The sequence below is a fragment of the Amaranthus tricolor genome, chromosome 11 (assembly GCF_026212465.1).
Source record: "Amaranthus tricolor cultivar Red isolate AtriRed21 chromosome 11, ASM2621246v1, whole genome shotgun sequence".
Lineage (NCBI taxonomy): Eukaryota > Viridiplantae > Streptophyta > Magnoliopsida > Caryophyllales > Amaranthaceae > Amaranthus > Amaranthus tricolor.
Genome location: NC_080057.1, coordinates 26,631,635 through 26,647,371, shown reverse-complemented (window position 1 = coordinate 26,647,371; position 15,737 = coordinate 26,631,635). Strand labels below are relative to the sequence as shown.

At 27.4% G+C, this 15,737-nt stretch overlaps 2 protein-coding genes across 2 annotated transcripts; both read left to right on the top strand.

The window, feature by feature from the left end:
- The first annotated feature begins 1,585 nt into the window (after positions 1–1,585).
- LOC130827820 (uncharacterized) lies at positions 1,586–2,627 on the top strand. The gene has a single exon (XM_057693678.1). The coding sequence runs from the start codon at positions 1,704–1,706 to the stop codon at positions 2,292–2,294; it is 591 nt and encodes a 196-aa protein (XP_057549661.1). The 5' UTR covers positions 1,586–1,703; the 3' UTR covers positions 2,295–2,627.
- Positions 2,628–11,159: 8,532 nt separating this feature from the next.
- On the top strand, positions 11,160–14,716 carry LOC130827819 (cationic peroxidase 1-like). Its single transcript, XM_057693677.1, has 4 exons — positions 11,160–11,450; positions 11,701–11,883; positions 12,268–12,436; positions 14,098–14,716. Exons 1-4 carry the CDS (start codon positions 11,220–11,222, stop codon positions 14,487–14,489), a joined length of 975 nt encoding a protein of 324 aa, XP_057549660.1. The 5' UTR covers positions 11,160–11,219; the 3' UTR covers positions 14,490–14,716.
- Positions 14,717–15,737: the final 1,021 nt, after the last annotated feature.

The window sequence follows — 15,737 nt, the reverse complement described above, 5'->3', positions numbered from 1 at the left end:
ATAATTAGGATAAGATATCGATGAAATAAATTTCAAATGATATTTTATCACCTATGTTTGACAAGTTTATAACACATAATACTTAAATTAAGTTACACGTTAATTATTATAGTAAAAAAAATATGTTCTTTAGCTGAAAACTTATTTTAAAGTTTTACAAAGACATTGAACATTTAAATTATTTTTATATTATTTTTTATGTGTAGAAATTTTCTACTATTTTATGTAATTACTTATAATCTATATTATTTAGTGCATACTTTTATGATTATGTTTTATATAGTAATATATTAATAATATGTATCTCAATCTAATAGTAATACTTTTTTAAATTTAAAACAAATCAATTTATAGTTTCAATATATTTAAGAAGTTAAGAGCATATAATAACTTAACTATACATAAAAAAATTATTAATTTTTATTTAAATAATTCATAAACCATGTTTGACACAAAAATAAATGTCAATCGCATCACAGATCTTAAATCCTTCTCTACAATCCCAACATCATATGTGGAGTGGACTTACTAATTAGTATAGGTGGCACTGGCCCCAATTGCATTTATTAAAGTGGTTTATTGAGTCTATTTTGAGTACATAACAAATGTCTCAAATAAACTTATTAAAATGGTTTATCGATTAATTTTAGGAAAAATTTTTCAGAATAATTTAATTTTTGTTTGATTTTCTTATAATAATTTTATTTTTTAATTAATTATGAATAATATGAATTAATATGGATATTTTCTTCTAATATCCAAGCAGGTAAATAAACCTATTATTGTAGATAATTTGATACAAAAACGAAAAAAGAATTTCAAAATCAGCCATTTCCTACTGCTACCAACCCCCCACCACCTCCAACCTACCACCACATGTTAATTTTCTTTTTTCTAACGATCTGTTTAATAAGTTTTAGGTAATTTGGGATGTTGGTGGAAAACACATATGTTAATTTGAATTATTCATGGTTAATCAAAAGTTGGGATTATTATTAGAAAATCGAACAAAGGTTGAATTATTTTGGACAATTTTTCCTTAATTTTATATATACTGGTTAACCTAATAGAATAAGAATTTATATTATTTTATTCTTGTCATTATATGTAAAAAAATTTCGTGGTTAAATAACAGATTTTAGTTGCAAAATATTGAACAAATCTTAAATTTTGAGAGAAATAAAGTATCATTTCTAGTTTCTGACTCAAAAATGTTTTGTTTAAGAACTTAAAATTTTAATTCAATTAAGTTTTCCAAATACATAAATGTAAAATCTTAGATTGTGTTTTCAATAGAATATAATTTCTAAAATAGGTAAATATATAATATATTAAAAAATATTCTAAAATAAAATTTTAAATAGTTACCTATTTTAATATTTTATTGCGTCAATTTATGTATTTGATGCATAAATTAGAAAAATTTATTTTAATATTTTATTGCTTCAATTTATATATCTGATGCATAAATTAAAAAAATCGATATATGATAATATATTTATGTTTGTGGTCCTACTCAGTACTAGTATAATATCCTTCCCTCCCTTCCACTTGTGACCTTTACTCTCTTCCTTGTATAAATGCACCTTCATCTAACCCACCAAGATCAACCTAACCAAATCAACACCAATACTTCAAAAAAAAAAAAAAAAAAAAAAAAATTCATACTATCACCCAACAAAAAAACAAATCAACCCTAAAAAATGCTTCCCATCAAAGAAGAAAACAAGTTATTCACAAAATCTGTAACAAAAGAAAGCTCAATAGCAAATCCATCATTTAGAGTATATTATGGAGACAATTCAATAGCAATTCCTTTTATTTGGGAAGCTAAACCAGGAACACCAAAACACACTAAACATAATTCTTCCAATGAAGAAGAAAACAAACAATATAATCTCCCACCCCTTACACCTCCCCCTTCTTATTACCTTAAACAACCCCAAAAAATGGCTAGTAAAAAATCTTCTAGTAAAATTTTTTTGGGGTTATTCCCTAAGAGTATGCATAAAAGGCAAATCTCGGCTTCATCTTCTTCATCTTCATCTACATTGTCTTGCCCCTCATCGTCGATGTTTGTATTAGATTCAACTATAAGGGGCTCGGAAAGGAGCTCGAGTTTAGGGTCGAATATGGGTCTAAATTTGAGTCTAGCTAGACGAAGGAGTATGTCCAATGTAGGATCATTGTATGATTTTATGGTGGATGGTCAAGAGGAAGATGATGAAAGAAGTCCTAGATCAGTGTTGTGTTTTGGGATTGTAGGTAGTAGGAGAATTCGTAGTTGCTCATGACCATTAAGGTGTGAATTTGTGGTTTAATAATTATATAACATGTAATAATTAAACAGTAATGAAGATGGGGCGAATCTGAAATACTAATATAGTTGACAAGTTAAATATTCATCTCTTGGAATTTTTACGTGTGTATACAAAATCAACTCGATTGTCTCTTACTCTGTGTTACATATCATATAATCAAATAAAAATTCGAATTATCACCTAAACAGTATTATTGCTTGTTTTTTTCAAATATTATTTTAGTGTAGTAAATGTTATGGTAGTGATCTCTTCTACCTTTGTTAGTTTTTATGTGAAATATCCTGGACACAAATAGTGTTTAGCTTTTCAAATGTTCAGTTTTAAAGTTTTGTTAGCTTGTTTATTTATGTTGAAGTCAAGAAATATTTTTATTTGGCTCTAGATAATAATAAACTATAGAATAATAACTTATATAATTAAGTATGTTTTTTACTAATATAAATTGCAGATCATATGTACTATTAAAAGTCAATCAAAAACATCTTAAGATACTTAAGTATATTTAAGTTGTATAATGACATTCAACGGAAAAAAATAATAATAATATTACTGTCATTTTGATTAAAGAGTAGGCTAGAGGAAAGGGAGAACTAAGGAAAAATCAAATATAAAATATTTTCTAAGAAATGTGATATTTAATCTAATTAAGATAAAATCTAATTCATAAGTATTATGTATTATCGGATGTATGTGGTTAATATTGATCTGGAGGGCTTTAAGTTTTAATTATTCTTATTTTTATTAAAATCAATGTGTACAATCTTGTAGATGTTCTGCTTGATTTGAAATAGTAGATCTGAATCATGGGATCAAATTAATTCATATAGCTGTTCCCCAAGTACATTGATTATTATATATAATCCAATTTGTTTTTGCATTAATTAATAATATAATAGTAGTTTAGTTCTAATACTCCTTTTTTGGTAACAAAGTAACAAAAACATTGTTGCAAACTTGCAATTAAGTTCAATGTTCAATTAATTTATAATGTGATATTCATCCAATTAATTGCAGATCTACTGATCATGTATATAGATTGTTTCAGTGTTTAGCTCATATTATTATCAATTATTACACCCAAGAACCAACATATGTCATTTAATTTAGAAATAATCATCATTTATACATATATCATATCGGCATTAATGCATTCATCAGAATAGTTTTAGATGAGACTAGTACTAGGATGAATAAGCTCTTGGAAAGTTCTCGTATTATACCTCATTTCATAATTATAAATAGAAAAAAATGATTTATAAATAACTGTTCGAGCTAATATATTGGTTCATATAGCATATCATAATCTTTTAAAATTAATGCATTAACATTATTATTGCGAATCCTCGAATATATCAATATAAACTATGGTTATTCATAATGAAAAAGATATATTTTATATATTATAAAATGTTTTTTTCCATAAATTTTTATTCATCTCACTTTTAATCGCTCCTCAATATCACTTTCTAAATAATTGTTTATATTATTATACAATAAGCTAATTAAATGGTAGCTAGCCCTTTCAGATTGATGGCTATCCGATACAAAGTGAAACAATAATGGAAAGCACATATCAATTCATATGGAAAATTGGAACCTTCTTCCCGACCACAACAATAAATAGTCAACTAAACTTTTAGAAGAACGTAGTAGTAAAATAGTACGCAAGTTTCTCTCTCACACGTTAATCGAAGGGTGAGATAAGGATTTTGCTTTTTTTTTTTAATTTTTTTTTATTTATTTATGAGTAGATTAAGAAAAATAGAATTATGTGAAAATTAAATTTAAAATTTTTAATCAAAAGAAATTTTGCTTAGGACGTTTAGTTTCTCCTATTAGATATTGTTATAAGATTTGTTGTAATAGTTTGTATAATTATCTATTATCAGTTTTCATCATAATTAAACATAATAAGTTAAAATTACACTTTAAAAAAATAAATTAGTAATATTTTAATGTTCTTTACAACTATATATTATTGTATAGAGTTTCCTTTAACTAGATTTACATCTTACTCCAATTTTGTACTCATAAACTTTATTCCTATGCAATATCAATTGGTAGGGCCGATAAGATTAGTTTGTAATAAAACAATTACAAAGTAAAGCACATATTTGAATATACGAGTTTCATTCAAAGATGAAAGTGGGTCGAGCTGGCACGTGCCTAGATCAAAACACCTAAAGCACGTTGTAACATGGTACAACACAATTCTATTCACCTGTACAATATGGCACGAGACACGATAGCCACGACACATAGATGACTCAGAACGACATGCTTTTGATGGTTAGAAACTTTTTTTAAATGTCCAAACACAACACTACTCAACATTTTTCCGACACAATAAAACATGATATGATTTAATACGAGATAGGACATTCACAACATGTAGGCGCCCCAATAAAACACCATTTCCATGTTTTCATAAAAATTAACATTGGAAGTCATTTCGATTATTATTATTATTATTATTATTATTATTATTATTATTATTATTATTATTATTATTATTATTTATGACACAAAGACAATTGCAACTATACCATGACAACTTTGTCACAAGCAATATACCTTCACCTCTTGAAGAAATAACGTAGTGTCACTTTAAAAAGCTCATCATCTAGGACAAAAGGACATATTACTAAAGAATATGTGCAATGTTAGTTTCTTGTAACTTAAATGTCGAAAGTTTTTATTAATTAAACTAGGGTGTATTTATTCATTTGAGTTTCAAATTAAAATATTTGATTTATTGTTATACTCTTTTGTTTTTTAAATTTGTCACTAATAGTAAAATGTTATGAGAAAAAAAATTAACTCTAATTCAGTAGCAAAATCAAATAAACAAAATACAGAAAGTATAAATCATGTTGAACTATTAGTTGATTGATTAATGTAGCTTAATATGTAATGGTACAAATATGTCACATTTTGATTAATGTAGCAAACTCAAATAAATAGAGCAAGTATATTAATTTGTGTGTTTATTATGCATTTTCTTTTTCTCCTCATCTTGCATTTATTCCCTTTATAAATTTCTCATTAACTCACGCTTATGTGTACGCTCATTTATCTTTTTGTATACGCTCATTTACTCAATCAAATATAATTCAATGAACCATGTAAATTTTCCTACAAATTATTATTACCTTTGGAAAATGTAGCAAAAAACACGAGGCAATAACTTTTTTGAATCTTTGTCCAAAAGAACATATTAACTTGATTAATTATTATCATAGTTCTATATGCGAAATATATTAGAAATATATTAGATACAATAATCATAATAATTAATTATTATTATTATTATGAAAATAGCAATAATGCTGAAATACTGTGTGGTTCGTCATGCACATTCAATAAATGCACTTCAAAATGGAAATTAATGTTTTATTATTAAAAAAATATACGTGGGGTACTTCACATGATACTAATGTACCAAAGAGGGTCGGGTAAATGGATATTATTTGCCATATATCGGTTACTTATTTTATTTATTTATCTACTTTATTTTTCTTCCTTATTTATTTATTTAATTCTAATGGCACGGTTCTAGCTTAGCTAGTCTTGTGATTTGTAGGGAGTTTATATTGGTGTCACTCATCTCTTTGTGTGCAAGGCTCTCTTTATTTAAGGGATTTACTTGACTGCGTACAATCTTTCTTAACCCTTTCCTATGAGGAGGTATGTGTATGATATGTTCACCACCCTTCTCTCCCGAACCATGACTTTGAGCGGGAATACTAAATTGAAGATTATTTCTAAGACCAAAACAGGGTAGGCTGAGAAAAAAAATAACTAATTAAAAATCAAATCAATACTCCAACTAGAGGTGTTTATTCGGATGATCGGGTTGGTTTCGGACGGGTGTCATTTAATTCGATTGTATTTCAAATCGGTGACTTTTCGGGTACGTACTACGACGAGTCACACTCGGATTGGGTCAGTTAGTCACAGTTCGGTTGACGATCGGTTATTCAAGCTATCTGGTTAGCATCTATTCGGTGTCGGTTGAAATTCGAGTTGAGTGTGAATCAGTCTCGAGTTATCATCAATTAATAATTGGTTCGATTTTACCGAGTACAGAACGGGTTCGGGTATTTTTTTTACGTATAATTCGGCTACAAATTACTAAACTATCGATCGAGTCAATATCAAATTAAGTTGTTAGTCATTTTTAGTTGATGATAAGATTCCCTTTACTTAAAGAAAAATAGTTAAAATGCAAATCAATTAGTGATTATTACTTTATTAATTTTACTTGTTTGACTGTGAATTAAAATTAAAGTTCTATCACATTTCATCTAATTTCATTAAAAATACTTAAATAAACATTGATCATTGACTATTAAGTCTAAATATATTAAACCATATATTTACAAAATTTAATTTATTAAAATATCCATCACTTTATTATATTGACTAATAAGATGATTGAATATGAGTGGATCATTCTTTTATGCTAAAAATTGGTTCAAGTTTAAAGCGTATCGATCAAAATTTCGTTTCGGTTAAGTCGGTTTTAGCCGGATCGAGTTTGGTTTCCAGCAAGATTCGGGTCGGATATGAGTCGGGTCAGTCACTATTAGGTTCGGGTAATATCGGTTAACGGTTATATGTTAGTTACAAAAATCAGTCACAATTTGGGTTCATTTTTCCCATTTTCGATTGTCAATTGGTTCGGATACAACTTCAATTTAAATAGTGTCAGTTCGATAAGACTAAAAAATAATACATTTTTGAATCGATTTAGTTTACTAACTAAAACAAGACACTGCTATCCCGTACTTTATTTGACAAGTACGTACTTCCTCCGTTCCATAATTGTTGCTACATTTGCATGGGCACGGGAATTAAGAAAAGTGATTGACCTAATTGTTTACTTTATAGAGTATAATATTTTATTATTGTTAATTGAAAAAGAATAAAGAAAAATAGGTTGTTAGGTTACTTTATAGAGTATAGTATATATTTTATTATAGAGTATAGAGTATAGAGTTAGAGTAGGATAATAATAGGGGTAGATAAAACTTTAAATGATTATTTTATTACTAAAAACAGAAATGTAGTAAGTAATATGAAATTTTCAAAAATAGAAAATGTAGCAAGTATTATGGAACGGAGGTATAAAACTTCATTGTGTCGGTTACACACAGCCTGGCAATCTGGCATGTTAAATTATCAGCAACACTACAAATGCAAAGTGTACCAAAGTCCCATACTATACATATTGATACATTTTGTTGCTCAAAAAGGTCAATGTTTTGCACAATTATTTCAAATCAATCAATTTTTTTTTGCCTATATTTTGCTGTATTTTTTACTCAAAACTCTTACAGTAAGGCAGTGTCTAATTAAGGTAGTTTTTTTTTTTAAAAAAAAAAACATCCTTCAATTTCAATTATTTGATTTGACAAAAGCTTTAAAATGAAAATTTTGAATGAAAAACTAATTACCTTCACTTTTAAAAAGAAAATGAAAAAGAATGAAAACGGATATGAGAATAATTGAAGCATCAAAATCTCATTTTACTTGGAACTCAAATTTTAGGAAAAATTATTGTAAATAATATAAATTTTTTTGCTATTTTTCATATAATAATAGTAAATTTTGATTAATCATGAATAATATCAATTTAAGGAGTATTTTTCTAAAGTATTCCTAACAGTCATTGAAGTTTGGTGATTTGTGTGCACCATAATGAGTGCATGTAGGTCTATGGGAATTCCAGGAGGTGTGTATGATGAGGGGTAAGATCATGAGAATTATGAAAATAAGAGATCGAAAACAATGAATTGAACAAAATTGAAATAAAGTGAACTGAAAGCTAAAATTGATGATCAATATAAATATTTTTTTATGTCCACATGTGTAATATTTACACTTGAACTTGTTAATACAAAATTATATCATATCAAATTTTTTATTTTGAAATTATTTTATCAGGTGACGATTTTTTACATGAAACACAGATAAAAATTATGTTACTTGTTATTAATAACATAGAATATTGTTCATTATAACTTTTTTATTAAAAAGTATAGTTTTTAAAAAAAATAATTATTTTTTTATTTACTGTTAGTAAAAGTAAATAAGGAGAATATAAATTTTCTCATTTTTTATTTTAACTTGTTCTTTCACGTAGAGTATAGCGGAAGGGTTATTTTTTATTTTTGACTTGTTATTTTCCCAATACTCTTATAATGCAATTTGGTCGGCTAAAAGAACTGGTCCGAACTCCTAAGTGGGAACAGTCAACTACAACTCTACAAGCATTTGCGACACACTATTATACTCCCCTCCCTTCCCTTCTTTAAAGTTATTTCTGTTTAGAATATTTCACTTTAACGAAAAAGAAATTTAATTAATATTTTTAAATAAAAGATAAAATATATTAATGTGAAATTTTGTTTGATCCGTTTCAATTTATATATGTTTTTTATGTATTATTTATAATTTTTTATTATTCGTATTTAAAGATATTAAAACTCAAAATTGGCTTTAAAAATTGTGCAAAAAGTAAATGAAAAAGACAAAAAAAATGTATTCATTAGACATTGTAATTACTAATTAAATTTGCCAATTGTCATTTTCATTAGAGACATAAATATCATTATCATCATACTTAGTGTATCTTATCCATAAAAAATTACAATTAAACTTAAAACTTAAATGGTCTCACTAAACCAATTATACTACCAAACTTCTTTAAAAGAAAATATATTCAGTAATTTATATTTTCTACTACATGTTGAACTTGTAAATACAAGAACATTTAACAACGAATCACAAATTAGAAAACAAAACCACACATTAGTATTCTCTCCGAGCCAATTTGAACTGCACCGGGTAGATAGAAAATATTATTATTATTATTATTATTATTATTATTATTATATTATGTATAGAACACGTAACCCCTAATCCTAAGATCTTGAAGAAGGAATTCAAATACCTGCAAGACGATTCACCCTGCAAGATAATAGGAGAAGCATAAAACACCTGTAAGATATTTAATACTGCAGGACGATAGAAGAAGCATAAAACACCTGCAGGGTAATTAGTCTTGTAGAATGATAGAAGAAGCACAAAACACCTGTAGGATGGTTAATCCTACAGAGAGATAAAAGAATATAAATACTTGCAGGATGGTTAATCCTGCAGATTGATAACAGCGAATATAATGATGTGGCATAAGACAACTGCAGCCGTACATACAAAAAACTGTCGACACTCGGATAAGGCGAGGCACCACACCTACCTCGTACTCTACCTAGGAAAATGTACTAAAAGGCAGAGAGTGGGGACCATGGTGCAAAGATCAGCAAATCACCAAATGCCACATAGGCCTACGAGATACCCTACTTCTCTCTCTACTGATCCCCAAAAGATTCAATTCAAGATAAAAGTCAAAACGGCCATTAGGGTTTTGGGATTCTCTCCCAAGACTCACTACTATATATAAATACATGATGTCATGCATCACCAAGGGCAACGTATCTTCTTGTATTAAAACTCACACAAAATACTCACTCAAACTTGAACAGTAATCCTCTTGAAACTTTACTGATTTAATCATTGCCGGAGGACCCTCGAAAGACCCCTCTCCGGACCTCGTTTGTTGTCTTGTGCAGGAAGGCGTAGTGAAACAGCCTAGAAAACAACTTAAGCCTCCTCAGTGGTTAACACTCACTGTGGACCTTAAAAAACATTCCCATCGCAACAGTGGAGAATGTTGATTGTTCTCCCACCAGCCGGAACAATTATTATTATTATTATTATTATTATTATTATTATTATTATTATATATAATTAATATCTATACTAAGATATTATGAATGGAAAATTATTCCTATGTACGGTTCTAGACCAGTTCGACGGAATTAAATACATCCTCATTTCACACTCATAAGAAATTTACTAACTATTCATGATATTGATATTTTACCTAAAGCAAGTTGTCATTATCTAATTGAACTACTATTTTATCTCTTTTGGATAATTATATTTTGATTTATAGATATAAAAAACTTTTTTCTTTCACTCTTATAATAATAATTTTACACCGGTCATTACCTACATAAAAATTAATTCTCTCCCCTTAAAAAACATGTTTTGTCATAGATTTTCACCTATCCCTTGAGTTTTCTTCTTTAAATCATATAATAATGGTTTACTTGGTGGTAAAGTTAATTGTCTTAAAACCAATTAAACCAATTAAGAGGTCAAGAGCCAAATATTTGTCTACTTTATTTTACATAAGTTTAGAATATAACCCTTTCAAACTAAAATATATATATATATATATATATATATATATATATATATATATATATATATATATAACCCTATCCATCTTTAATTTTGGACCACGTTTCGCCACTTATTATGTATATATACTTAGGTTTAAGTTTTCACAACTTTATTTTTGTATAAATAATTTTTTTGGTTGATAGTTTTAATAGTATATATATCTTCTGCAACTTTACATTAAAAAAAAATATATAATTTTATGTTAAATAATTTTCATTTAAGATGGTCTTATCATGAGACAATCTTAAATTGGACTAAATAATTCAACTTATATTTATACTTAAAAATACTTATTTTAAATTATTTAATATTCAATACGCAATTTAACTTTTACAATTGGTTAATCTTTAAAAAGACCTATGAGATTATATAACTTAATTTGTTTAAGTCCATGTACAAAGTCAAATTGATATAAAACAAGTAATTGTGGACCTTTTCTCTAATTTTCAATTTGCGTATAAAAAATTTGTTTATTTACTACAACACTCCATATAAATTCAATTGTTTAGCATCATGTTTAATACCAAGTTTCTTTTACAACTAGTTCCAATTTGTAATATCTAAAGCTAAAAAACAACTATAATGGCTAATTCATATTATGCGACGTCGTTTGCTTATCTTTGCTTGTTCTCTCTTCTCTTGTTTTTCACCTCCAAAATCCATGCTCAAAATGGACTATCTACAAGTTTTTATGGTTCAAAGTGCCCTAATTTCGAAGCTACGGTTAAATCTATTGTTACTAGTGTTGTGGCTAATGAACCTCGTATGGGCGCTTCTTTGCTTCGTCTTCATTTTCATGATTGTTTTGTTGGGGTAATTTTTGTCTATTCTCTTGTTAGGTATATACCTTTTTAATTAAACATATCAAAAATAACCTTTTCACAATCAAAACTATTTTTGAGATAACATACATCTAACGTGGAAATCCTGCCTAAGTCTAGGCTTAGAGGAAGAAAGTTGCTTAATGATATAAGTTAATAAAATAATGCTTTTTTGGGGTGATTGAACCACATGTCTAGTTGTGAGCATTTCTTTGAGTAATAAATATTGATTTATGTGATAGGGATGTGATGCATCAGTGCTATTAGATATCTCAGGTGGTGAAAAAGAGTCTGTCCACAATGCTAACTCTCTACGAGGATTTGAAGTAATAGATTTCATCAAAGAACAAGTTGAGGAAACTTGTGCTAGTGTTGTTTCATGCGCTGATATATTAGCTCTTGTTGCTAGAGAATCTGTTGTTGCTGTAAGTTATTTATATACTCAATATTTACCTGAATTTATAGTGAGTTGATTGATCTGTATTTCAAGTGTATGGAAAATAATAGTTAGGCCTACTAGCATTAAATTTTTCTATATAGAAATTTAGTGGTAGAAGTCATGTGTTATAACTTACATACATCTACATGATAGCTCAACCATCCATCTAATGTGCACGTTTAAGAAAACGTGATAGAGTATAATATCAATTTTCATACGTTTAGATCGATCGCTCTGTTAACTATTAATTTAATTTTTTAGTCGAAATAACAATTGTTTAAAAAATTAGATGGTATTTATATAATTATTTATCTAATAGTTTTTGATTATATATATATATATATATATATATATATATATATACATGCAGCTTGGTGGGCCCACATGGAAAGTTGAGTTTGGAAGAACAGATTCAACTTCAACACCAAGTGCAACTGAAGCTGATAATAATCTTCCATTTGCAACAGATGATCTTTCTATGCTCATGTCTTTGTTTTTCAACAAAGGTTTCTCTGTCAAAGACATAGTTGCTCTTTCAGGTTTTGCTCTCTATAACCTCCACTTTTTATGAGTCAACTATAGTTGTCATGAATGTTACATGCAACACTTCTCAAAATACATACGTGAATACATGTTTAATATATAGCCGTTGTTATCTCTAAGTTATATGAGTAAAAACTATATAGAAAATCTTTAGGAGATACCGATCTTCATGGCTATCTGACTTTTCAAATTTAGCGAATTAAAACATGTGATAGTATATTTAATTTTTTATTAAAAATTATTCACTAAACAAAGTTAAAATATAATTTGTGAACAATATAAAAGTTGAAGTTTAACATGTAAAAAAACAAATAAAGTTTTTTTTAATCTCTATATAACATAAAAATAAAAGTTTATTTTCATTAACGAATTTATAATAATCTAACTAGACTTATTCACTTTCTTCAAAAAAAAAATGTATGAATGCTTAGAAAAAGTCTTCAAGTGATGTTATTCTTTGCTGTTATAATTGAGTGTTTAGTTAAACTACACATAATAATTATGTTTATTGTATGAAAATTACTCAATTTAGCCAACTACTACCAGCAACATGGCTATTAAATTAGGGTTAAGATAGTGCATGTTCATACTATGCCTATCCTATCAGTTGTGTAAGCATGAGTTTAGCTAGCATACACATCAATATTTTAAGAAGGATAATCGTGTCTTGTCTTATTTGAAAGTAAGTGCCATTTTTCGGGTACGATTGATCTTGAGTTCTATTTTTAATTATTGTCTTAATTAGAAAGAAAATATACTACTTTATCTTTCAAGTTCAAACTACTAAGTAAGGTTATGAGTTCGATTCTCACATATCCGTAGCCTCCCCTTTTCTTTATGTCTATTATGTAGATAACGTATCACTTGAAATCTAAATAGATAATTTTTTTTCCATCACTTTTATGCTGCGTAATTAAAAAACTGAAATATATGTTACGTGGTAGATAGCTTTTTTTTTTTTTTCTTTTTTTTTTTTTTTTCTACTAGCCTAGTGTAAATTAAGATCTATATGGTTTTGACTTTTGAGTTTTATACATATGACCTCTTCAAACATGCATAGGTAGATGCTTAGGTGGAAAGTTAATGATATTGGCGTAATAAAACGAATATGTTCATCTACATATTACATCCTTTATATTATACTTGTTATATTTTACTATTTTAGACAATCTTATGTATTATTTTGACAATTTTATATCTTCAATTATGCGTAATTAAAAATTTCAAAAAATTAATATTATGAAAATTTACAACTAAAAATTTTAATAAGATTTCATTTGATCATATAAGTTTTTACATATTAATTGTAATAAATAAAATAAATTTAAATGATAAATAGTTGTAAAAACTCTAATATTACAAGTAAATCAGAATGATGTATTAGTGTTTGGATCGTAATTAGATTATTCACTCCCTCTTCAATTCATTTTTGATCCTCTTATAATCCATAATTTGTTGTTTTTATTATTGCGAGTTCTTTCAAATTCAACAAAAATAAGACAGATTAAAAAAATATTAAATAGATTAGTCTAGTGATTAAGGGTTTTTTCTTCTACTATATCCTTATGATAAATTCTCTCATGAATTGTAAACTTTTGTTTCACCTTTGAATGCATCTACGTACGATCAACAATCTCGAACTTAATCTATTTAACAGGTGCGCACACCGTAGGGCAAGCAAGGTGCATACGCTTTCGAGACCGCGCTTACACCGAGCAAAACATACAACCTTCATTTGCACAATTCTTGCAAAACATATGCCCATCAACTCCTAATGTTGGGGATGACAATCTTGCTCCTTTTGATAATCAAAGTCCAGAAGTTTTTAACAATGATTATTACAAAGGTTTAACCAATTTTATTGGATTAATTCATACAGATCAAGTATTATTTAGCGGAAGTGGGTCCCAAACTGATGTTCTTGTTCAAGCATATGCAAATAATCAGCAAACTTTCTTTGCTGATTTTGCTAATGCAATGTTAAAGATGAGTAGAATGGGTGGTATTGGTAATGGGGTGGTTCGAACCAATTGTAGGGTTCTTGGTTAAGGAGTTGTTCACTTTAGACCGACGTACTCTTTTGTTTCTTTGAATTTGATACATAATATTGTGGTTAAATTGTTTTCACATAATTTATCACAATATATTAAATTTAAATGGATTGAGGAATAATGTAAATGATGATCTATTTATGTTTTTCATGTTTCAGAAGATTTCAGAATTGTATGGATAATTACTAATATAGAATAAAATTGTAAAATAAAGTTGTTACGCCATGTACACACAGGGTAATATTCGTCTCATTTTTTAGTCCGCTCTATTAAATTTGTCCAAATTTTATTTTTGTTTATGACCTATATTCTATTTAAATTCTCATCTACACATTAACTTATTTTTCATTTTATTCACATATTTCACATTTTTTCATAAAATATCATTTAGTAAACTTGATATTGACTAAAAGACAGAGTCAATTATATGGTTGTATTATTAAAAGAGAATTAAATATTAGGTCTGATTTCAACTATATCGGTACACTTAAGTTTTTGATTGAATCGTTGTTTCCTTAGACATAATATGAGCCAACATGGTAAAAGTATCTATAGTGCAAATCTTATTTACAAATTCTTGTAAGAGACCATCTCATTAAAAGATCATTTCTAATTGGGCTGGTCCAAAAATAAAAATATAGAGTAAGTCGGTAGACATTAAAAATATTATAAGTAGGCATTTAGAATATTGTAAGTACTTACTCAGTGGGCATTCAGTATATTGTAGATAGACATCAAAGATATTATAAGTAAGCATTAAGAATATGGTGAGTAGGCTAATAGGCTAAGTTTCTCGGTAGACATTAAAAATATTATAAGTAACCATTTTAAGTACTTTTTCGATGGACATTAAATATTAGAAGACCGAATGAATCTTAATCATTCTTCATTTAAAGTGGAGCATTTAGCACCATAGATTAATAGAACAAGAGTTGCATCTACATTACTATCCAACGGATTCTCATGACGTGTTAGGATATAAACAAAATAAAAATTATTAACAAGGTTGGCCTAGAGATTTCAGAGGTCCGCAACGAAAAATAAATTATGGACCCTAATTATAGTATATAGATCAATAAATACAAGATTTATAATATTAAAGAAATTATATACCAATAATTGCGTTAAATGTTATTCGCTTTTTGTTTGTTAATTATGCATTTATCGTTCAATAATTTTTAAACAAGGTAACAATTATTCTTAATTGCCCTTTTACTTTGTGGTTAAATGCACAATTTAATTACAT